The sequence below is a fragment of the Trichosurus vulpecula genome, chromosome 3 (assembly GCF_011100635.1).
Source record: "Trichosurus vulpecula isolate mTriVul1 chromosome 3, mTriVul1.pri, whole genome shotgun sequence".
Classification (NCBI taxonomy): Eukaryota; Metazoa; Chordata; class Mammalia; order Diprotodontia; family Phalangeridae; genus Trichosurus; species Trichosurus vulpecula.
In genome coordinates, this window is record NC_050575.1 from 225,746,052 (window position 1) to 225,771,186 (window position 25,135).

At 41.4% G+C, this 25,135-nt stretch overlaps 1 protein-coding gene across 1 annotated transcript in view; it reads left to right on the top strand.

Moving 5' to 3' along the window:
* Positions 1-25,135, top strand: part of PLCG2 (phospholipase C gamma 2) — a 174,742-nt gene that overhangs the window by 38,182 nt on the left and 111,425 nt on the right. Inside the window, exon 3 of the mRNA XM_036751202.1 lies at positions 23,975-24,118. Within this exon, the coding sequence (XP_036607097.1) occupies positions 23,975-24,118 (144 nt within the window). The remainder of the gene's footprint in view (positions 1-23,974; positions 24,119-25,135) is intronic.

Consider the following 25,135-nt stretch of genomic DNA (forward strand, 5'->3'; position numbering starts at 1 on the left):
ACCAGGGATAGCCTAAAGAGTAAGCCATTCTCCCTGGCTTGCCTTCCGTACTCAGCAAGCAACAAGTTTAGGTCTTCCAAGACTGGTGCTCTGTAGCAATCTGAAAGGTGATGCTGTCCTAGTCCAGCATGGATTAGGGAACTGAGAGGAGTGGAGCTGGGGGCTATGTGGGCAAACTTACTCAGAATTCAGCTCAATTCACTCTGGAGTTGGTCTTCCTGTCAGACTAAACTATGATGCCTCCCTATGAGTCTGTACATTTTCCTGTTGTCTGTTTGGCAAGCCCCAACAGCCTAAGCCATGAGAGGGTATGAACAGTGTTTGGTATAAACACAGAAATGTTTGTGTATCTAACTTATCAGCCTCCTTCCACACAGTGTGAAGCTAAAGCAGGGGTGGGGAACCTGTGCTCTTGAGGCCACAGGTGGCCTTTAGGTCCTCAAGTGCAGCCACTTGGATTCAATCAAAGGGCTGCACTTGAGGACCTAGAGGGCCACATGTGGCTTCGAGGCAGCAGGTTCCCTACCCCTGGGCTAAAGTAATGACATGGAGTGCTCTTCCTAAAGCCTTTATGTACATTTAAACTTTAATAACTTAGGTTGTAGGAATGGTGGAAATGGTCTGTACAAGATGCGAACTGATGAACTTGATGACTGTTACATTAGACCTCTCTGATCAGTTTCTGTGGCCCACTCATCTGGCAGACACATAGATTTGGCTTGTGATACCCAAATGTGGCTAATTGAAGGCTGGGACTTCAGAAGAGAGAGGCAGATATGGTGTGGCAGAGAAATCAACTGAGTACTATGGACGATGATGAACTCTTGAGTTAGGAAGGCCCAAATCCTATCTCTGACATTTATTAGCTCTGTGGACTTATGAGTAATTCTCTTAAATTTCACTAAACTTCAGTTTGCTCATCTGTAAAATGGAAATAACACTTACCTAAGGGTTTTTTTGAGGATCAAAGGAGATAATGTATGGGAAGTGCCTTGAGTACCTCAATGCACAGCTATTATTAATGAAGTTAATTAAAGTTAATATAATTAACAAAGTTAACAAAGATAATCATTGTATGGAAAGTGAAAACTTGGTGAGATGAGATTTGGATTTCTCCTTTAAAAAAAGAAATAATAGAGTCTTCCAAAATGAAATTTATGTATTTAATGAAGGTTAAGAAGAATATATTTGCTGGAAGACCTGGGAATCTGAGTAAATATGGATAATAGAGAAGGGAGAAAGTTTCCCACATAAGTTCTCTAAGCCATATACCCCAGTGAGTAGCAGATACAATATAGGGAAAAATATCCCTGAAAAGGCTAAAGAATTCGCAGGAGATGATATTTAAGAAGGGGGGCAATGGCGATGGCACACAGGGTCTCAGGTATCTATACACAAACATGTTGAGGGTAATAAACAAAATGAAGCAGAGATCTCAATGCAAGGAGGTGGTTCAACCTTATAGGTGTTCCTGAGACTCAATAGGAAGTGCTTTGACTAATGACTGGAATATGGTTAAGTAAAAGGGTGGGCTAAGGGAAGGAAATAGGCATTTATGTGGTAAATTTTATATGTTTTACATAGCACTTTTATGTGTATTAGTCACTGTGCCACCAGTTGCTTCTTAGAACACCTATTCAAAAGGAATAGAACAAATAAAAGGGAAAATTGAATTAGGGAGAGTAATTATCAAGGCGATATAGTCACATGAGACAATGGAGGAGCTGAGAGGGAGTTGTGGAAGCATTGGTTGATAATCAGTGGAGGGAGAAATAAAAGTGATATTGTGGCATCATCATAAACCACTTGACCAGAAGGAAGACATGGATGATGAGTTCCAGAAGGAGACTGCAAAGCTAGCAGTGGGGCACTGACGGAGGACTTCAAATAACTGGACATCTCTGATGAATTCTTGACTTGCTTTGATGAGGGAGGCAGTGTGGAAAAGTGGAAAAAGTGCTAGATTTGGAGTAAAAAATTGAATCTCACCTCTGCCAAGCATTTGAGGAAGCCATTTAAGCTTTTTGGGTGGCCTCAGTTTCCTCATTTACAAAATGAGAGGGTTGGACTTTAAGGTCTCTTTAAGCTCCGAGTCAATGTCCCTATGGAAATGTTATTCTTCTTTCATTCCTCCAAGGATGAAGAAGGTGATGAGGACAGCTATTGGTCTGTATCTGAGTCTGTTCAGTAAGGAGGAACTGCTTGGTGAAATGAGAATGATGAAAAGCTTGTAAGTCACCATGTCATCTTAGAGTTCAGGCATAATCTGATAAGATAACCCTAGATTTTTTAGGAAAGTGAATTTCCAGAGTGTTTAAAGAAAGGATAGAATCCAGGGGCTTTCTCTTTTATAGAAGAAATCAGCCCCAAAGGAATGGGTATTTTTGGGAATGAGAGTATAACATAAATGATGCAATGAAAATGAGGAGCCATCTAAAGAGACTGATACGGCTTCTCTGGAAGTTTGTTGACCAATTCAAGCTAAAATCACACATGTACCTAAGATAGAATCATGAGTAAGCATTGGAGAACAAACTGAAGTTTATTATAAATACTAAGGAAACTTCTAGGGCTATATCCCAAAGAGATCACACAAATGGGAAAAGGACCCGTATGTACAAAAATATTTATTGTGGCTCTTTTTGTAGTAGCAAAGAATTGGAAATCAAGGGGATGCCCATCAATTGGGGAATGGCTGAACAAGTTGTGGTATATGAATGTAATGGAATATTATTGTGCTGTAAGAAATGGGGAAGATACAGACTTCATAATAACCTGGAAAAATCTACACAGATATATTGATTCTGTGATGACTAACCTTGATAGACTTCGCTCTTCTCAGCAATACAAGGTTCAAAGACAACTCCAAAGGACTCATGGTGGAGAGAACTATCTATATCCAGAGAAAGAACTATGGAGTCTGAATGCAGATTGAGGCAAACTGTTTGCTCTTTTTTTTCTTTTGTTTTTGTTTCTTCTTTCTCATGATTCATTCCATCGGTTGTAATTCTTCTCCACAACTTGACTGTTGTGTAAATGGGTTTAATGCAAAGTTATATGTGGAAGATATATTGGATTCCATGCCATCTTGGAGAGGGGGAGGAGAAATCTGTAACTTGGGATCATGAGGAACTGAGTGTTGTAAACTAAAAATAAAAAATCTTAATTAAAAAAAAAAGAATCAAGACTTAAAAGAAATAAATACTAAGGAAAAAAATCAAGTCTGGGCAAAATTTATTCCCAGATTGCTAAAAAGAATGATCAGATATGATTACCATCTGTGATCCTTGAAAACTTGATAGGTTAACACTGATAGGTTAAGAGACTTGTCCAAGGTTAGGTCTTCCTTTCTCCAAGGCTCTTTATCTACTACGCTGGGCAGCTCGGTGGCACAGTGGATAGAGTGCTGGACCTGGAGTCAGAAAGACCCAAGTTCAGATGTGACCTCAGACACTTCCTAGCTGTGTGACCCTGGGCAAATTGCTTAACCTCTCTTTTTTCCCCCTCAGTTTTATCTGTAAAATGGGAATAATGATAGCACCTACCTCTCAAGGGTCATTGTGAGGATGAAATGAGGAAATAATCATAAAAGAATGGGAGAGGAGCTACTGGATGCCAGATAGGTACATTTATAAAGGGGAAGATGGAGTCTTTAAGCAATAGAGCTGTGGCTTTGACTCCATTTCCTGATAAAATTCTAGAAGATGTTATTAAAAGGATGGTTCATGTGTACTTAGAAAGGCAAGCAGTGCTCATTTCAAACCTCAAAGGGTTAGTTAATTATAATGGCAGAATAACTTTATTTCCTTTTTTTTTTGGATACAGTTACTGGACTGGTTGTGGGTTGGGGGAGGAGAGGAAAGTAATGCCTGTTATCCAAACTCTAGATGGAATTGAAGGCATTTGACAGTCTCTCAAAATATTGTTGTATAGGGGGCAGCTAGGTGGCGCAGTGAGTAGAGCGCTGGCCCTAGAATCAGGAGGACCTGAGTTCAAATCAGGCCTTGGACATTTGACTCACTAGCTGTGTGACCTTAGGCAAACTTAACCCCAATTGCCCTGCCTTTCCCCCTCCAAACAAACAAACAAAAATGTTGTTGCATATAAGATAGAGAGATGAGGTCTAGAACTGGTTGAATGATTAGAAACAGAGTAGTGGTTAATGGATAGATGTTAACCTAAAAGCAGATTTCTAGTAGAGTGTTAAAGAATGAAATCAGAAGCAAGGTTATACCAAATATATAGAGGAGAAAATCATATTATTAGAAGTGACAACAGTTTTGAAAGCATTGAGGGATCAATTTCCTGCACAGCTGAAGGAGAGGAAAATACTTAACAATTGGAAAAAATAATGAATGATATTATTACTAAAAGGATGATCTAGAGCATGTCAGTAAATATTGACCCACATGCCTACTTTTTCATCTCTATAAAATTTTTAATAGAATGCTTTACAGATGTATTGAGAGTAGCTTTTATGAAAATATGGTAAAGGAATAGTAAAGCTTTCACATATAATTTTTTTTTCCAAAATGAGGTGTTCCCTTTGAATATGTTAAGATTCTAATTTGAGAGTTCTCACCACAGAGATCTATCTCCTGATGATCAGTTTCACGTTGAGCATAAAACAAGGTGTTTACCACTCCTGTGGAAGATGTCAGTCTCTGAGTCCAAATGGAAGAGGAATTTCTCATAGATAGTAAGGGGCTCCAGATTCTCCTGTTTGTGGGTTACATTGCTTATAGTAGAGCTTCTAATATGAGATCATATTAGACCACTTAGGAGATTGACTTAACAAGTCATACAGAAAAAAAGAATGAAGAATGCCTATTGTCTAGACCAGCATTTCTCAAAGCATGGTCTAAGGTCCCCTGGAGGTCCCTGAGACCCTTTTCTGCAAGATTCAAACTATTATCATAATAACACTAAGATGCTGCATATGGTTGGTGCTTAATAAATGCTTGCAGATTGGTTAGTGACTTGAATAAAGGCACATATGGCATGCTTACCACATTTGCAGATGATAAGCTTTGGAACAAGAGTTTACAAGTTGGGTGACAGATTTAGGACTTAAAGAGATTTTGACTAGGATGTAATTAAGAAGGAGCAGATACACACATAAATATTTACATATACATCTGTACCTTCTTTATATATCAATATGTATGTATGTGTGTATGTATATATGTAAATCTCTGTGTATATATACACATATACATACACACATACATAACACACACGTATATGTGTATTCGTATATGTATATCTGGCATGGACTTGCCATCTCAACATCATTCCCTTCACTAGTGCAGGTTATATCTCCTTTGTAACTTAAGAGTTGTAGAGAGTTTTCTGGGGACACTGATAGATTAAGTGACTTGTCCAAGGTTAGGTCTTCCTTTCTCCAAGGCTCTTTATCTACTACGCTGGGCAGCTCGGTGGCACAGTGGATAGAGTGCTGGACCTGGAGTCAGAAAGACCCAAGTTCAGATGTGACCTCAGATACTTCCTAGCTGTGTGACCCTGGGCAAATTGCTTAACCTCTCTTTTTTCCCCCTCAGTTTTATCTGTAAAATGGGAATAATGATAGCACCTACCTCTCAGGGTCGTTGTGAGGATGAAATGAGGAAATAATCATAAAGCACTCTGCACAGTGTCCGACACATAATTAGTAAGCATAAATGTTATCTACTATTATTATATGGATGAAATTCATTCATTTCTTTTTGATTTCATTGTTATGAGCTTGATAAACATCAGTAAACATGAACATTTCCAAATATAAAAAAAGAAGATGGTGTATAAAATAGCGAATTTCTATCATGTATTGCTTGTCCTCATTTTTGACATTTGTATTCAACTTAACAGACTCTTAGATCTGCCTTGCTTGTCCAAGGCCCCTTCTGAATTCCATTCTCCTCTCTTCTATGTGTTTTAAAAACTGTTTCTTTGATGTTCTTTTTGCTATTTTCCTCCTTTTGTCCCATGCTGGTACAATTGAATGTGCAAATGTATCATCCTTCACTTGGGTTAAAAAAAAATGAACTGTGTAAATGTCGGAGGAGGAAGGCCCGGCTAGATTTTCATTCAGGCGAAAAGGCCTGGAGATTGTAGCAAACTTCCCTGTCACTGTGAATCGGCTACCTCAGTGGTAGCTGCAAAGGCTAATGTGATGTGAGGCTGCATTAACAGAGACCTGGGGTGTACGCTCACATGGTTTCCTTATCAGTAATATAACATCACCAGATTGCATTTGTAGAAGAAGGAATTAGTCATAAGAATGAATTTTATCTTCAAAATCCTATTTAGGAATGTGAAGCCAATTACTGCCAACTTTGTTGTATGGCCACAAGTAATATATGATCCCCATTTTACAGATGTGGAAAACAGTGCCTGGAGAAGTTCGCTGATTTTGCCCAGAGTCATACAACCAAGAAGTAGCCAAGCCAGACTTCAGGTCCCTAGATGCCTGGACAAATGTCTGTTATTTGACCACATCGCCCCAGGGGAGGTCATTAGAGAGCATGAGATTTAACTTTCAGACTGTGAAAGAACATTTCTTGGTTTTCTTGTAGATGGAAGTGTTAAGTTTGGGGGTGCTTTCTTCCCTCCAGTAAAGTGAGGGGCAGGATAGCATACTGGACAGTGAGCTATCCTCACAGTCAGGAGGAGGTTCATCTACTGCTTCTGATGAATACTACTGTCTTCCTTTGTATTCCAGAGCTTAACATAATGTCTGGCACGTAGCAGGAGCTTAAAAAATGCTTATTGACTGATTGACATACTGTCTGTGTGATCCTGGACACATCACCTAACTTCTCAGTGTCTTTAGCAACTCCCTTAAATCTATCAGCTGAAGACCAGTTGCTAATCTACATTGGCAAAGGAGCTTTCTCACTGGGAGTTCCTTTAACCAAAGAATTCACCCTTCACCAAAAACTGAATAGTCTTGTGTCAGTCAAAACTGCCTAAAGGGGCAGAACTAGCTCTTGCTGCTAGTATGTTCCCCCCTTAACTACCATTTTTATGAGAAAGGAAACCAGTTTGGCTGAGGAGCCATAGTGGGTGTGAGGGCCAGAAATTGCTCTTGGTAGAGAATGGTGCTTCGAAGCTTCCTGACCCACCCACTCCTCCTTGGATAATGTTGGCAGCCCGGCAGCTCCTCCCATTTCTCTCTGTGGTCACTAAGCTGGGCTTTTGAGCCACAGAGTTGAATTACCCTCCCCTGAGAAAGTGACTTGTGCTGTTTCTGGGCCCGAGCCAGTGTAGACAGGTCACATGTTTCAAGCCAAGGTCAATTGTTAGCAGACCACTGGAGTCCAGGTACCCCCCAATAGAGATTTCTCCCCATTGTCACAGAGTATGGAGGAGGGAGGGAATGACAAAGGTTTTTGCATAATTTCCTGTGGAGAGTTAATGGGCTTACTATTTATCAAGAAACCTTTTTGGCATCTACTCTTAAAACATCCCGCAATAAGGCCAGGATTTATTAGATTGAACTTGACTCCACTGTTTTGTATAGAGCTTGGGGCCTACTTTTGTCTTGGGCTTCCTTAGCTTTGCACCAACTGGTCATGGGAATCACAATATTTAGAACTTGAGGAAAATGAAGCTCACAGAAGTTACATGACTTATCCAAGACCACCCAAGTAGTAAGTGGCAGATTCAGGATTTGAATTCTGTCCCTTTGGCCCAAAATTCAGTGCTTTTAACTCTCCATCATCCTGCATAATGTTGACTAAGCAGATGCTTCTAGAAAGTGTTTTCCTGCTCAAGGATTGGCCTAAAGCACTAAAGAGGGATTTGAATGGCCTCCTTTTTAAACTGGCTTAGAAGACTGTTTTTCTTGTCTTTTCTCCTTAGCTGGTGGGGCCTATTTTAGTTTTGCCCCCTGGGACTCTGTGGTGCCCTGGTCCAACTCCCTTTTTTGGCCTGGTATTCAGAGATTGGTTTCTGTGGTCAGGTGCCGAGATGAACACATGTGTCCTTTCTAACTGCTTCACTGAAGGCTTCCTCTCTTTAGTAGGAACAAAGAGCAAAGGAACCACTAATTTACCAGGGCCAGATTTCCTGTTCTGGCCATTTCTGAAACAATACTGGGCTTTTTTAGGTTGGGGGGTGGAGGCGGGTAACATTGTGATGTGTGTGTGTGTGTGTGTGCGTGCGCGCGTGTGCTGCTCACTCATGTGCATGTTTTTAGGGGGCGAGGTATCTACAGTTTTTCTGCCCCAGTTTTCCCAGACCTGTCTAGATCTGTTAAGTATGGTTTTAATTATTGTATTAGAATGTGAGACCACCTCCCTGTCTGTGAATGTGGCAGAGTAGAGGCCTTTGTGTGGTAAGGGTGACAAAGGCCTGGTTATGCACCCCATCTCTTGATCCACAGTTTGGGTGACTGGAGGAATTATATGGAGGATCTTAGAGTTGGAAGAGAGTTTGGAGGCCATCTGGTCCAATCTATTAATGAACCAGAATCACCACTACAACATAGCCCACAAGTGGCCATCCAGACCTTTGCCCAAAGCCTCCAAGGGAGAGGGAATGCACCTCTGGGGTGGGGAACTCATTCTTCTTTGTGAACATCCCTGTTTGTTAGGAAGTTTTCCTTTATATCACATTCATTTCTTGGGAGGCAACTGGGGTTAAGTGACTTAGCCAGGGTCACATAGCTAGTTAAGTGTTTGAGGTCAAATTTGAACTCAGGTCTTCCTGATCAGAAAGCCTCTATCCACTGTGCCACCTAGCTGCCCCTCTTTACATCACATTTAAATCTACAATCCTATAACTTCCACCTTTCATCCCTTCTCCTAGTTTTTTCCTCTGGGATCATCTAATCCTTTTTCATATGATACCGCTTCAAATAATTGAACACAGGTATCACGCACTCCCCCTAAGTCATTTTATAGTTCCATAATGATAAAAACTCAAAGAGACTTCCAGCCGGGACCTCTACTCAGCTGTTCCCCTCATTACCTACTTTCCCTCCCTCATCAGTCTGCACAATAACCACCCCGCCAAGAGGCAAGTGCGTCTTCGAATAGAAATCAGGGTTGGGTCTAGACCTCGGCCTAGGCTTCTGTCTTCACTTTGATGTGGTCAGAAAAATAGGACCTTTTCTGTCGCTTCTTTGTTCTGTATGCGTTTAGCTTTTACCACAAAAGAGGCTGGCCCTCTGTGAGGAGCTAAGAGCCCTTCCTGCAGAGTATCTCACTCCTTCCTGCTGACCCTTGGCAGCACCGGGCTCAGGCCTGCCTCTTCCTCTTTGGAAGGTGGCGTTAGGCATGACCCTGTTGGTCACCGTGATTGTTCCCTAAGCTCTACTCCCCGTCCACCTCTGTGCCTTTGTAGAAACCACCCTCCATTCTTGGAACTCACTTCCTTATCATTTCTGCTTCTCAAAATCCTTCTTTTCCTTCGAGGCTCAGCTCAGGTGTCTCCATGAAGCCTTCTCTCATCCTCCCAGTTGTTGGTACTTTCTCAATTCACCTTCCCTCATACTTACTTACCTAGATATCGAATAGGGCAGGTATGGTTTGTCTTTGTGTACTCCATGTCTGGCATGTTAAAACATTTAGTAAATGTTAATTGAATTTAATAAGAGTATAGGGTATTACCAGATTGTGGCAAGCAATTAATGTCAGACAAGAGAGTCTTAGTTTGACTCAAGAGGCAGAAGGGAGCCACTTAAGATTTTTGAGCAGTGACGCTGACAGGTCAAAGTATAGCACAGATTATTATGGCGGTGCTGTGTTTGTGATGGTTTGGAGTTGGGAGAGAGTGGAAGCAAGAAGACAAATAGTGGTCCAAGGTAGAAGATAAAGAGGGCTTGTTCTAAGATGGCGTAACTAGTAATGAAGAGGTGGACTTGATAAATGACAGTATAAGGGAGGAGATAGGGTGACCCCGAGGTTATGAAAATGGGGGACAGAGGGAATGGTGCCAGAGATAGAAATAGTGAAGTTATCAGGAGTATTAGGTAAGTTTAATGGGGATGATTAGTCTGAAATGCTGATGGGACACCCCAGGGGAGTTATCTTGTAGGCAAAGGGAAGTACTTTTGAGTTCAGAAGAGAGGTTAAGCATAGAGATATAGATGGGACTCAACTGTATAGAGCGGAAAGTTGAAACAATGGGAATAAATCAGACTGCCAAGGAAGACAAAAGAGAATAGAGGAAGCCCAAAGACAGAACTTTGAAGAATACTTACATTAGTAGTTAGGAAGAAAAAGATGAGGCACGGAAGGAGTGATTACAGAGGTAGAAGAACCAGGAGAATGTGGTGTCTCTGGAGCCAAAGGAAGAGAGAGCATTCGGTAGGAGGGGGGTGATCTACAGTGTTAAAAGTTGCTTTTGTCAAAGATGATGACTGAAAAAAAGGCCATTGCATTTGGCAATTAGGAGGTTACCCATGGCCTTGATGGGAGAGGAAGTCAGATTGAAGAAGGTTGAAGGTAGTTAGGAAGCAGAACTATCAGGTATGTATAGGAAAAAGATAGGCTGGAAGGATCAGAGGATCATAAAAGGATAGATATTCAGCTTCAAGAGCCCTTAGAGGGTATGTAGTCCTACTCCTTCATTTTATAAATGAGGACAGTGAGGCCCAGAGAGGTTCACTGGATTGCCTGAGGTCACAGAGATAATGTGTCAAAGAGGCAAGATTTGAACTCAGATCTTCCTGGCTCCAGGTCGAGCACTCTATCCAGTCCCTGCCTCATGTGGCCAGTTCACCTACATGAAGGGGTGCAGATTCAGGTGAACACTACCCCTTCTTACTAAGCAGTAAACAACTCTATCCTTCTTTGACATCAATTTAGCAAAAAGTATTTATCAGGTACCTGCTATGTTCTAGGCACTGTGCTAGGGACTGGGGGTAGAGATAGAAAGAATGAAACATTCCCTATTCTCACAGGACAGTCTTTCACATATTGGAAGCTATTTCTACTGTTTCCCAATAGCTCTTCCCTTCTTTGTGTTACATTTCCTCAGATCTCGAAGTCCTTCACTTTTATGGCTTTCCCTTCTCCCCATCTTAGCTGCCCTCTTCTGGTCTCCATTCCAGTTTGTGTGTGTCCTTAAAATGTGGTAGCCAGACTTCCGCTCAGTATTCCAGATTTGGTCTCCCCAGAGCAGAATTATTTTGATTTCAGACTAATTGAAGCCAGTTTGTATTCTCTGAGCTCACAGAAGCCAAAGAGGAGAGAGAGGAGCTTCAAGTGCATTGGGTATCTGAGAAGAGCCTATGTGTTTATGGCAACAGTGACAACAACAGGTCAGACAGTGTGAAGGTTGCTTTTAAAAGCCCTTTCCTGTCTGTTCTGGTTGATGAACCACATGCAGGTGATGGAGAGTTGATGCCCTCAAGAGCTCTTCGAAAGGGAAGAGATCAGGAGAGCTCCTGTTTCTGCCCTCAGTAGGGCTTTTTCTGAATTCCTCCTTGGGAATCAGTAAATTCTGGCTTTTCATGATGTACACCCCACTCCTCCCTCTATGTAGCCTTGAGTAAGTCCCTTTCCCCTCCCTATCTGACTCTCAGTTTCCTCCTTTGAAAAATAAAAAGGTTGGGATGATCCTCCCAAGTCCCTTCCAGCTCTGACATTCCATGGTTCTCTGATTTGAAAAAAGCATAAATGAACCACTGTAAAACCTAGGGGACTGCCAGGACAACAGAGAAAAACAGTTCCCAAATGAAGAGGCCATTCATTTGCCTTTGCAAATTTTCTTCACTGTGGTTAGTGAGACAATGCTTCATTTCCCCAGTGCAAATAGGGCTTTGCAAACAGGCAGGGTGGACAAGAGAGGCCCTCCCCCAGTTCCTGTTAAGGGGGGTTCAAAGGTGAGATACTTCCTTCCTTTAAGAGTAGCTGGAGGTCCAAACCTGCAAGCCCAGCTGAGCCTTATTTTCAAGGAGGCAGTGCGGTGTAGAGGTGAGCAATTCAGGAAAGCTGAGTTGCAGGCCTGGGGCCACGGTCTAGGAGTCTCTCTTCCACCTGACAACCCTTCAAATACTTGAACTTACCTATCATGTTCCTCCAAATTCTTCTCCGAATATCCCCAGTACTTGCCAGCTTTGTGACCTTGAACAAGTCACTTCTCCATTCTGGGGCTTAGTTTCCTTATCTGTAAACTGAGGAAGTTGGCTTAGATAGTGTCTAGAGCTTCCACGTCTAAATCAGTTAACTGTCATGGTGTTGGACCAGCTGATCTACAAGGTTCCTTCCTCTTCTAAATTCTGTTAATTTGAACTCTAAATTCTAAATTCCTGCGAATTGGACATCAAGTTAGTTGTGGCTTTCCAGTCCCATTTACCAGAAATCCAGAGTATCAGTTTTCTCCTTCATAAAGCTGAGGGGTTGGACTAAGTGAACCCTGGGGTCTCATCCAGCTTTTGAGTTTCTCCTCTCTGATTGTGTGTTTGAAAGAGTGGGTTCTTGGTGGCGGGAGTTATTTTAGGACAATTGGCAGCAGAAAGGATGAGTAAGGAAAGGGAGAGGTTAATTAAGACTGCATCTTGAAGACTATTTCCAGTAGCAAAGGCAACTTGAATTGGCAGAAGGCTCAAGAATTTCTAACAGTCTTTTATTAAAAGCACAGTGGAATGGGAGTTCCTAGTGGTTCCTTTTCAGTGGGTTTTTTAGTCGGTGCTAAGTGGCAGTGTCATTTATAAGAGAACTCTTCATGTTGAGGGATCCTAGCATCATATTTCTCTAGAAATATGAGACTTGAGCACAGGGGAAACATTAACTCAACTGATCTGGGTTTCTGGATAGAGAAAGGCTGGCTGGCCTCTCCTAAGCTTGGGGCCTGGTGGAGAGGGACCTCGTTTGGTGTCTTTCTTTTGACCATCAGTGTCTGTAGGATCATAGATTCACACGATGTAGAGCTGGAGGGGGCTATAGAGATCAGCTAGCCTAACCTCCCCATTTAACAGTTGAGGAAAAACACTTGCCACCTAGACAGTAAGTAGCAGATCCAGGATCAGAGTCCAGATCTTCTAGCTAGGGGTTCTTAACCTAGGGTCCATGAACTTGTTTTAAAACATATTTTGATAACTACAGTATAATTTGGCAGCTACATGGCACAGTGGATAGAGCTGGGCCTGAAGTCTGGAAGACCTGAGTTCAAATCCTTCCTCAGACGCTAATGGCTGTATGACTTTGGGCAAGTCACTTAACCCCTGTTTGTCTCAGGTCTTCAACTATAAAATGGAGATCATAATAGTACCTGTCTTCCACAGTTGTTGTGATGATAAAATGAGATAATATTTGTAAAGTGCCTAGCATAGTACACAGTGAGTTCTCTATAAATGCTAGTTATTAATATTACTTTTTGTCATCCTAAGTATTTTATTTTATACATTTAAAGATTATTCAGAAAGGGACCCCATAGCCTTTACCAAACTACCTAAGTGGTCCTCTAACACAAGAGATTAAGAGCATCTGATCTCTACTTGAAATCTGGTGCTCTTTGATGAAAACATTTCAGAATTCTCTTTGTCCCACAGGATAGATTTTAAGTAGTGTTCTCTTTAGTTTCATGGCAGTTACTTCCCTGGAAAATATTGTGTGCATGCAGCTCTAGGGGTGGTAGTTAGCTCACTGAGCCTGGAGTCAGGACTCTTGCCTCAGAGACTCATTCTCCTTGTCTGTAAAAAAAAAGGGATAATAGCCCCTGCCTCACAAACCTGCTGTAAAGATCAACTGGGATCACATATACAAGTGAGACCTTGTATGCAAAATGTTTTTAATTCTTTGCGAACATCAGAGTGCTTTTATATAAATATGAGAGATGATGATGTGATTATTTGATGTTTGTCATAAGAAAAAGTCTTTGAGTTCTTTTAGATGCCAGTTGAACTGTTAATTCCCCAAAACCACTTACAAAATAATTTTTTTCAGTATCTTTCATTACTTATTCTATCTTTGATCCTTCAAAATATTCAGGACCATAAATGCAGTGTAGTTTATGACCTGGATGGATAGAAGCTACTTCCTTAGTTTTTCAATGATTGGCTTATCATAAGGGTACATATGGTCATTCCTATTTTTGTCCTGCCCAGAAATAGCAGGGATGTCCTCAGAGGCTGCTAAGAGGATGGCAGGTTTTGGGCTGTATGATATCATTATTATTTAATGAGATGGTATTTACTGAAGTTATGCTGTATCACTTTTATTTATTAAGACCAGGGTTTGTGGAGTCTTGAGGAAAAGGGTCAGATGCAGAGACCTTTTCCAAAAGGAGGTACCAACCCCCTTTTTTTAGAGTTTTAAGAGCTACACTTAACACTATTTTTGAATAATATTTCATTTTTCCCCAATTATGTGTAAAAACAATTTTTAACATTCTTTTAGAAAATTTTGAGTTCCAAATTCTCTCCTTCCCTCCCCCTTCCCCGAGAAAGTAAATAGATTACATATTATTATTAACTCCTAAAATCAATCAAAAGTGAAAAATTCTCTAGTGCTAGGCTACAGGACTTGGATCCTGACCCTTCTTTATTCCATATTTTTATCAGTAAAGGTACTGATGTCAGGCTTAGCAGATTTGCAGATGACATCTGGGACAGTTAACACATCAGGCAACAGTATTAGGATCACAAAGTTCTTGACAGATTGGAATGATGGTCTGAATTGACATGGACTAAATTTAATGCATCACAGTTGGGTTAAAATCAGTCGTGCAAGTGCAGAATTGGGGAGCCATAGGTAAAGAGTAGTTTATGTAAAAATAAAATAAACCAGGAGGTTTTAGTGGACTGAAGCCTCAGTATTAGTTAATTGCATAACATGGCAGATGAAAATGTTAATGCTGGTTTGAGAGGCATATCTAGAAGAACATGGTGGATAGTCCCACCAGACTCTGCCTTGGTCATATTCCATCTGGAGTATTGTGTTTGATTCTGGGCACCATATTTTGTGGCAGTGTAAGGGCAAGCAAAGTGGGACTTTTTAGTGTCTTTTTTCTTTTTGGGGTGCATTCTCAGCACTAAGGTAATCAAGTGCCTTTGACTGAGTCTTGCCTTTGTTTGTCGGAAGGCCAACACCCTTTTGCTAATTAAGTCCTTGAAAGGTGTGAAGTCCTCGAGAGGTGTGAAGCTCTCAGGCCCCGAAAAATGGTATATTTACTATGAGGTTAGCATTTTGTTTGGGGCTCACTCATTGGAAGAGTGTTGGTGTGGAGACTCTGGGTAGCCGTTAAAGAGCATCCTCTCCCCAGCTTTGGAAAACCCAGATGCTGGTGCTTCTCTCTCTGGTGACAATGTATGTATTGTGATTTGGTCAGACAGATAAAAGCCTGTCTGTTGATCTGTTTGTAATTTCTGTTTGTATTTGCTCTGAAATTCAGGGTACTGACTTTTTCCCCTGAATTGCGAATGATATATGTATGTGTAATTAAAGTGAGATTTGTAAATCCCTTAAAGTTGCTTTCCTTAGAAAAGGATATAAAAAAAAAACCAAACAAACCTATGCTAGTAGCCCTCTGGTGTTATTGGTGTTATTGGTCTTACACAGCCATAGTAGCGGCAAGTAGCATTGTTACAAGAGGGCTTGACAAGCAGCACGTATTCAGAAGAGAATGACCAAGATAGTGAGGGGAATTGAAACAGTACCAGTTGAGGATTGGTCGAGGGAACAAGAAATGTCTGTTTTGGAAAAGTGAAGACTTGGTGTGTGGTTGAGGGGGTGAGGAAGGGAAGATGGCACTATAGCTACCTGAAGGCACTTGAAGGATTGTCTTGAAAGAAGGATTAGGCTTCTGCTTGGTCCCAGAGGGTAGAGTTAGGGGCAATGAGTGAAGGTTACAAAAAGGGCAGGTTTTGACTTAGTATAAAGAAAAACCTCCTAATAATTAGAATTGTTGAACAGTGGAATGGATTGCCTTGGAAGGTAGTAAGTTCCTTGAAATTAGAAAACACATATGATGAGCATTTATTAAGCACCTACTGTGTACAAACTAGTACTACGTAGTGAATATTTATTAAGCATCTGTTATGTGTAGGGTAATGGAGAAAATAACCAAGTTTAGAAAAGGCATGGTTCTTGCTCTCAAGGACCTAACCTTCTAGTAAGTGGAGAAGATATATATGGATAATTATACTACACAATATTATAATAGAGAGGTACAAAGTATTATAAGAGGTGTGAAGAAGGCTAGAGTCTAAAAAAATTCACTTTTATTATTATGAATTTGATAAATACCAAAAAACATTTCCATATTTAAAAAAATAGGAAAAGAAGACTCTCAATGAAATGATTACCTCACTACATGAAGCTTGCTTTTTAAAAAGTCTATTTCACATTTGCCATGGTAATTCCAATGCTATGCTGTTTGTGTCCCCTTCTGAACTTCCTTCTGCCCTCTTCTGTGTATTTTTAAATGATTCATTAATGAGATTTTCTCCCCCTTCCTATTGCTTTTAATGTCACTATAAGTACCCTGACAAAAAAAAAGCCAAGGAATCTTCAAGGAGAGACTGGATGACCATTTTTAAGGGATGATACAGGAGGAATTTATGCTTCAGGTGTGAATTGGACTAGATGACCTCTGAGGTCTCTTCCAACAGTCTGATGCTATGTTTCCATACCTTCTTCATTAAGAAAATGAGCAAGAGTTAAATGAGGTTGGAATGATTCATGCCTTTTCCCTTCTGAATCCTTCTATTGTGTTTCTGTAGTGGTGAAATAGACATTTAATTTCCTTGGGAAATTTTTGCACTGGTGCTCTTGGGTATGAGCCGGCTAAAATGAGCTGGGTCTAGTGGACAGGATGTTGGAGGCTGTGCCAGCAATGGAGAGCAGCATGAAGACACAAAGTAAAATGTGGGAGGAGAGAGGAAATGGGAGTTGAAAGAGTAGAGTCATGGGAACACACAAGTGAAGAGGCGGTGAGGAGGAGGAAATGAAAGCAGAGAGGTAGGTGGGGGCTAATGGGCAGTCTTTTGCATGAATTCAGAATTGGGAGATGTGACCAAAGAGGTTTTTGTTAAGAAAGGAAGTTGAAAGCAGGGGTGGATGGAGGTTGAGCTTGGCTCCTAAACAGACCTTGAGAGCATTGGTATAGAGCGGCAGCTGGCATTATTTAATACAAAAAAAGAGGTGAGAGTATCCTAGGAAAGACTAGAGACATTACAGAAGCAGTAATATTTTCTGCAGCTGAGCCACCTTACTTTTAAAAACAGGAAACATGCTTCTATTATAGCACAGTCCATGTGAAGAGTTTAAAATGTTAATTTCAAGCTCCACCATCCTTTTAAGGCCTCCATTATGAGTCTTACCATCTCTCCTACCCTTTGATGTCTGAGAGGAGCACAGTAGCTGCTTCCAGGATCCGGAGGGCAGAAGGTTCTCTGGATGATCTCAGTGCTCAATGCTGGGGACCTGAAGCTGCTTGAATCCTTGTGACTCTCTTTGATGCACTCTCATCAGTGCAGGGGTTCTTAACTTCAGGAGGTCTATGAACTTGCTTTTTAATATTTGGCTAACTGCATTTCAATATAATTGATTTCTACTGTAATACTTTATGTTTTTTCTGCATTTAAAAAACAATATTCTGAGAAAGAGACCCATAGGTTTCACTAGGCTGCCAAAGCGGTCCACGGTACAAAAAAGATTAGGAATTCCTGTATTAGCGAGAGTATGTAGTATGAAGTTCAAATTCTAGACCCTTAAATAGCATTTTCTGAAAGGGTCCCCTTTTTAAATTGTGAAAATAAAAAATTCCCAAGGGAGAGAGAGTATCTTTTTTCTTCAATGTATTTACCTTTATTAGTCCACCAGAAGACATAGTTCAAAACAAAGACTTTTGCTAGAATAGCAAAGCAAGAAAAATAATACTAAATATTTCCTCCATAATGGGTCAGATTCTCCCACAAATCACACACACATAATCCTTAGGAAAACTGGACACATTATAAGGAATATGTGTGGAAAGAAACACATATAGTGTACATGCATAACCAGGACGTGTATATGGAGGGTAATGACCATCATGAACATGCATGACCAGAATACACATATGTAAGGGCAACATATAACTAGCTGGTCCTGCAAGGACACTGATGCCTTCTGGAGAGGTCATGGAACTGCCCTTGCCAGATCTCCCTGCTGGTCTCTATGTTGGGCATGTGTTGTTTCTGTTGAATGCTACAGGCTGCATAGTCTCTGCTGGACATGGCTAGTCATGGCTGCTGTTGGGCACATGCCTGAAGAGCTTTCTGTTTCTAACTTTTTTTTTAAACAGCCTTCCTGAAATGCGGACAATGGATAGGGTGCTAGGCCCGGAGTCAGGAAGGCCTGAGTTCAAATCTGGTCTCAGACACCTACTAGCTGTTTGTTCCTGAACAAGTCACTGAACCTCCAATTGCCTCAGTTTCCTCATTTGCAAAATGGGGATAATAATAGCACCTGTCTTCCAGGGCTGTTGTGAGGATCAAATGAAATAATGTTTGTAAAGCACTTAGCATGGTGCTGGTACATAGTAGGTGCTTGATAAATGCTTTTCCCTGTCTCTTCCCCTTTCATTACTTCTTCCCTGGATATGATCTTCACAATTATCTTACTCTGCCTTAGAATGTACTAATGTAATTACAGTATACCTTTACTAATTTATGTAAGGCACTGTTTCATTCTTTGTCATTGTATTCTAGCACCTTGGTACGTAGTAGCTAGAACTCCAGTTAGGCAGAATGGCTGTAGGCAAAAGCTGGCTAGTAGTATACAATAAAGTTGGCAAGACAGGTAGAAACCAAACTTTGGAGGGTTTTAAATGCCGGATTGAAGAGTTTTAAATTTTATCCTCGAGGCCGTGGGGATCCATTGAAGGTTTTTGATCAGGGTAGTGACATGGTTATATCCATGTGTTAGGGAAGGTTGTTTTGGCAGGTAGATTGGAGAGAGGAGAGACTGGAAGCAGAGAGACTAATGAGGAGCCAGGCAGGAAGCGAATTAGTATGGTGACCATATTGAGAAGGGAGAGAAGCTCAAGAGATGTCATGGAGGCAAAAATTGACAGGTGTAGACAATTGATTGGGCATTGACGGTGAGAGAGAAGGAAGAGTCGAGTATGATTCCAAGGTGGCACAACCGCATGACTGGGAGGTTGGTGATATATTCAACAGAGGCAGGGAAGCTTAGAGGAGAGGCAGGTTTTGGAGTGAAGATAGTGAGCTCGTTTTAGACATGCTGAATTTGACATCCCTAAGGGACATCTGGAAAAGTTATTAGGAAGCAGTTGATTGCTCAAGAGAGAGATTAGGAGCCTTATTTGGGAGATAATTGGTTTGGGAGTCATTGGTGTTGAGATGATGATTGAACTTATGGGAGCGGATGAGCCCTTCATGAAAATGTCTGTAGGGAGAAAAGAAAAGATGCTCCAGGACAGAGCCCTGGAGAACACTCCTATTGAGAAGACAGGGACTGGGGAAAGATGTAGTAAAGGAGGCTGAAGAGCGATCAGATAGGTAGGTGGAGAACCCAGGGAAGGCAGTGGCACGGACGTCAAGGAGGAAGAGATTACCCAGGAGGAGTACAGTCAACAGTAGCAAAAGCTGTTGAGGGGTCATGGAGGAGAAGATCAGGACAGAGGAGAGGACAAGGAGGGAGGAGAGGATGAGGACTGGGAAAAGGCCATGGTTTAACCATTAAGTGATCTTTGGTACCCTTGGAGAAAACAATTTCAGCAGAATGGTTAGGTTGGAAATCAGATTGCAAGGGACTGAGAAGTGATTGAATGGTGATGAAGTGGTCAGCAAGCGAAGATGATTCTTCCTAGGAGGGTGCTCAGACCTCCCTCCACTAGACTGGAAACTTCTTGAGAACAGGGCCTGTGTCATATCAGCCTTTGTGTAGTCACGGCCAAGGACAGTGCCTTGTACACCACAGGTGGTTAATTAATATTTGTTGATTGACTAAATGAATGTTGGTCAAGCTCTGCTTTGGAGCTGCCAGGAAAATTGTTGGATTGAACAGGAAGTGATAACAGGCAAAAGTTAGTGAGGCTTTGTGTGTCCTGGGACCTCTAGAAAATGAATAGATAAGAAGATGGGACGACTGTACGATATTTCGTGGCATTAACGAGACCGACAGTATCCTGAGAAGATTACACCCTATAGCCCACTGAATACTTCCTATAGCTAAAGAAGTTTGAATCCCACCTTGATGCTTACTAGCCGTGTGACTGTGGTCACTTTACTTAAGTTCCCCGAACTTCAGCTCGCTCACTTGGTAAATTGGGATGACGATGTTATACCTACTTCATAGGAATGTTTTGAGGGTCAAATAAGGTCATACTACGTATATCATGTGCTTTGTAAGTCGTAAAGTAGTATCTAAACACAGACACAATTGAAGGCTTATTCCAGGTACTGGCCTCCATGTTTTAGGAAAGGGATTGGCAAATTGGAGTATGTCCAAAGGAGGGTGATTAGGATGGTGAGGGAACCGGAGAACCTTTCATGTGAGGATCAGTTGAAAAAACTAGGGATGTTTAATCTGGAGAAAAGAAGATTTAGGAAGGATATGTTAGCTGTTGCCTGCACTTATGGATCATCACACAGAAAATAGATTAAACCTGTTCCACTTGGCCACAGAAGTCAGAACAAGTAACAGTGGTTAGAAGGCTGGATATAAGGAAAACTTTCTAAACAGAATTGTCCAAAAATGGAATGAACTTGGGTTGAATTAAGAGAGGTATTGTATCCAAAATGAAAGGGTGGATAATATATTTATATTCTGTCCTGGTCAGGCTACATTTGGGAAGTTTTGGGGTTCTCTTTCACTGGAGGTCTTCAGTGGGAGGCTAGATGGATGACTACTTGTTGGGAATGCTATAGAAGAGATTAATGATGGATGGATGAGACAGCCTCTTAGGTGATTTTGTGAAAATGAAAACTTATACAACAGTGTGGTATGATGGAAAAAGCAATGCACCTGGAATCAAGCACTTTATAAGCACGGCTATTATATCCCAATTCTTTTACTTATAGACCATATGAACTCAGCAAGTCACTGCTTCATCAAGTTTCCTCATCTCTGAAATGGAGATAACAGTGCCTATACAATTGTTATTATGTGTAGTACATAATGATCATATCTAGCAGTGATATAACACTTCAAGGTTTACAAAGTGCTTTACACATACATCTCATTTGATCCTATCAGCAAGAGCGGCACAGTGGACAGCAACCCAACCTCAGAATCAGGCAGGTCTGATTGTGTTACCCTGAGCAAGTCACTCTACCTTTCCTTGCCTTTGACAAATCTCAGGCAGTCAGTTGCAGAGCCGGTGCTCATCTCAGCTGGTAGAGGGAGTTTCCTCATTGGGAGTTGCCTATTCCAATGAAATCACAGGTCCAGTTAAAAAAAAATACATGTGCTCCTGACCTCAAAGGTTTTTTGTGAGGCTCAAATGAGATAAAGGGTATAAAATGCTGTCTCAATGTTAACTACTTTTATAAGGATCATTATCATTGTGCTATGTCAGGCAGCTGAAAGCCACTGCTGTGTAACCTGTGGGTTGTTGGTCCAGACAATTGTGCCATCTTGACTGTTACTTGCCAGGAGTAGTTTGGCGAAGTTGCTTCTGCACAACTCTTCAGTCAATCAACATACATTTATTAAGTGCTTACTATGTACCCTGCAGGCACTGTGCTAATAAGCCCTGGAGATTAAAGAAAAGCTCAAAGCAGTCTCTGGCTTCAAAGAAGTAATATTCTGTTGGAGAGACATAAATAGGTACCTACAAGATGATGATGATGATGATAGCAGCTAACATTTATGTAGTGCTTTCTTTGGGCACAAACAGAGTAGATGGGAGGTAACCTAAAGTCAGTCAGTCAGTAAACATTAAAGTGCCTACTATGTGCCAGGCACTCTGCTAAGCACTGGGAATTAAAAAAAAATAAAAACAGTCCCCACCTTCAATGAGCTTATATTCTATTGAGGGAGACATAAATGGGTACATACAACATACACATAGAGAAGATGGGAGGCAACATTGATGGGAGGACTGGGAAATGCTTCTGGCAGCAGGTAAGCATTGGAGTTGAATCTTGAATAAAGCTAGGAATTCACATTCTAAAGGCAGGGGTGAGGAGGGGAAGCATCCCAGGCATCAGGGACAGCTAGCGCCAAGAAAGGGAAATGAGAATTGTTTGTGCTTCGGTATCTCTGCAGCTGAAAATGGTTAAGCTAATACTTAGAGTTAAAGAAATGAAAATGGCTTATGTCCTTGATTCCTGCTGCAGTGGCTACGTGAAGAGGCAGTGCGGCCTGGTGCCTAAGAGCGCAGGTTGAGAATCAGCAAATCTCTAGCCCTTATTTTGCCCCTGGCTAACTGTGTAACTTTCAGTGAGTCATGGAATTGTGAGATTCCAGAACTGAAAGAGACCTTGGAGAGTTTCTCGTTCTGTTTATACCTGCTCAACAATCCCTGATAACACATCCCTAAAAAGTGGAGTGACTTCAGGAGTCCTCTAGCCTAACCCAAACAGTAATTTCTTCTGTAGCATTCTTAGTTAGTGGTTCATCAGGCCTTCCCTTGAAAATCTCCAGAGGCAGACCTTTGACTTGTGACTTTTGGGTGATTGTAATCATTAGGGAGTTTTTTCTCACATCAGACTGAATTCTGACTCTTGCAGCTTTCATTCATTGTTCTCATTTCTCTCTTCTAGGGCTAATTAGAACACGTCTGATCCCTCTTCCATATGACAGTCCTTTGGATATGTGAAGGCAGCTATCATGTCCCCTAAGCGTGCTCTTCTTTAGGAAGAGCATAATCTCCCAGGTCCTTCAATCCATCCTCCCATAGGATAGTTCTCATCTGTAGCTATCAATATCACTCCTAAAGTATACCTGGGTTTGACCAAGGCAGAATACAATGGAATTAGCACCAACATCATTCTGGACTCAGTAGTGACAGCAACTGACATTTGTATCATTCTTTAAAGTTTGTAAAATGCTTTATATAACTTGTTTACAACAGCCCTGCGAAGCAAGTACTGTAGATGTTATTATACCCATCTTACAGATGATACAGCTGAGGCTCAGAGAGGTTAAGTAACATGGTTGTTGCTAGTAAGAATCAGTTAGGATTTGAACTCTGGTCTTAGTAAAGGTAGTAAAAGGACAGAGTTAGGAATTTGAAACCAGGTCCCCTGACTTCAATGACAGGCCATATTCTCTCCTCACATTTTCACATTACAATTGTAAATCACATGTCACCAAATCTCAGTGCCACCCATGAAATGGAATTTACCTCTTTGAGCCTCAGTTTCCTAATTTGTAAAATGTTAATATGGAATAATATTACCTGCTCGGCATAACTCATAGGGTTGTACTTTGTAAATCCTAAAATGCCAGATAGATATCAATTATTTGTTCTTCAGTTGTTCAGTCATGTCCAATTTTTTTTGACCCCATGGACCATAGCACACCCATATATGGTCCTCAGGGTTTTCTTGGCAAAGATACTGGACTGGTTTGCTGTTTCCTTCTTCAGTGGATTAAGCCAAACAGAGGTTAAGTGACTTGCCCAGGGTCACACAACCTGAGGCCAGATTTGATCTCAAGTTTTCCTGACTCTGGGCCCAGTACTCTATCAACTGTACCACCTAGGTGCCTCATAATGATATAAAATTGGCCAATGTCCTTTTTTTTTCTTTGAGTGACAATGATGATGATACTTAGTGTTTTCATAGCACTTTAAGGTTTGTGAAGTGCTTTACATATGCTATCTTATTTGATCCTCACAATAATCCTTTTTGTGCCCATTTTCTATACAAGGAAACTGAAGGTGAGAGGTTAAGAGACTTGCCCAGAGCCATACAGCTAATATATGTCTGAGGCAGGATTTGATCCCAGGTCTTCCTGACTCTAAGCCCAGCACTCTATCCACCGCACCACCTAGCTGTTCCTGTCGTGGTATAGTTGTGGGGTTTTTTGACATTTACTTTTAGTGAGTTTTGTTGTTTCTCTTTTAGTGGACTTAATGGAGATAAAGGAAATCCGCCCAGGGAAAAACTCAAAGGACTTTGAACGTGGGAAAGCCAGTCGCCAGAAAGAAGATTGCTGCTTTACCATATTTTATGGCACCCAGTTTGTCCTCAACACTCTGAGTTTAGCAGGTACATTGACTTTTTTTTCTCTCTAGCCTTGCCTCCCCCCCCCCCCCCCCCCCCCCCCCCCCCCCCCCCCCCCCCCCCGCCTTTCCTATTTTCTTATGCTAACCTTCCATGCTGGGAGTGGGGGGAGAGAAGTGGATCAGGAAGGCAGTGTTTTCTCTCATTCTGAAGCAGAAAACACAAACACTTGGTATTTACCAGAAGGAAAGTGCTTTTAAATTCTCATCGCTTTAATTGTCTTCATTAACATCCTACCCTGAGGCTTCCTCATGGCATAGAAGATAACTTTCCATTCTAGAAGCCAGTGCCAGGGAAGAAACAACTTTGGCATGTCCTACCGCCTTGAGAGGCTCCAAAGCTGTTCCCAGTGTCTATGGTCAGAGGAACAACCTAGCCAGGTGTGGAGAATGGACGACATAGAGGTCAATTCTGCCTCACCTAAATCCAATTCACATAGAAGTCAAGACAGCACCCCATGATGTCATCGGTCCTTTTTGAAAACGAAGGACAAACAGCAACTGACTAGTTGGGTGATTAGGTAAAAAATTTTTGGCCAAGGCAGCCCATGAAATAGATAAAAATCCATCAGTCCTTTGTAACCCTTCCTGATTCTTTAGTGGCAGAAATAAAAAGAATCATAGATCTTTAGGTGGAAGGGACTTTGGAAGTCATTTAGTCCAACCTTATTTTACAGGTGAGGAAATTGAGGCCTAGAGAGTTTAGTTAAATGGCTTGCTGAAGGTTACGGAGGATTTAAGTGGTAGAGCTGGAATTTGAACTCAGGTCCTGCGATTTCCAAGTTCAGCATTTTTTCTATCGTGCCTCACTACCTCCCTATAAGGGAGGGTGTCAAGGGTGTCAAGAGTCACAGGCTTTAGACAGTATACAGACATTGATTTAACTGTTGGTTCTCAAATAAGAAATTTTAATCCAGTAACACATGAGTTAATACAGCGTTGGAAAACCATGCTGTGTCCACATTGACGTTGTTGCAAAAGAGCGGACAAAGAAGCTCCATCA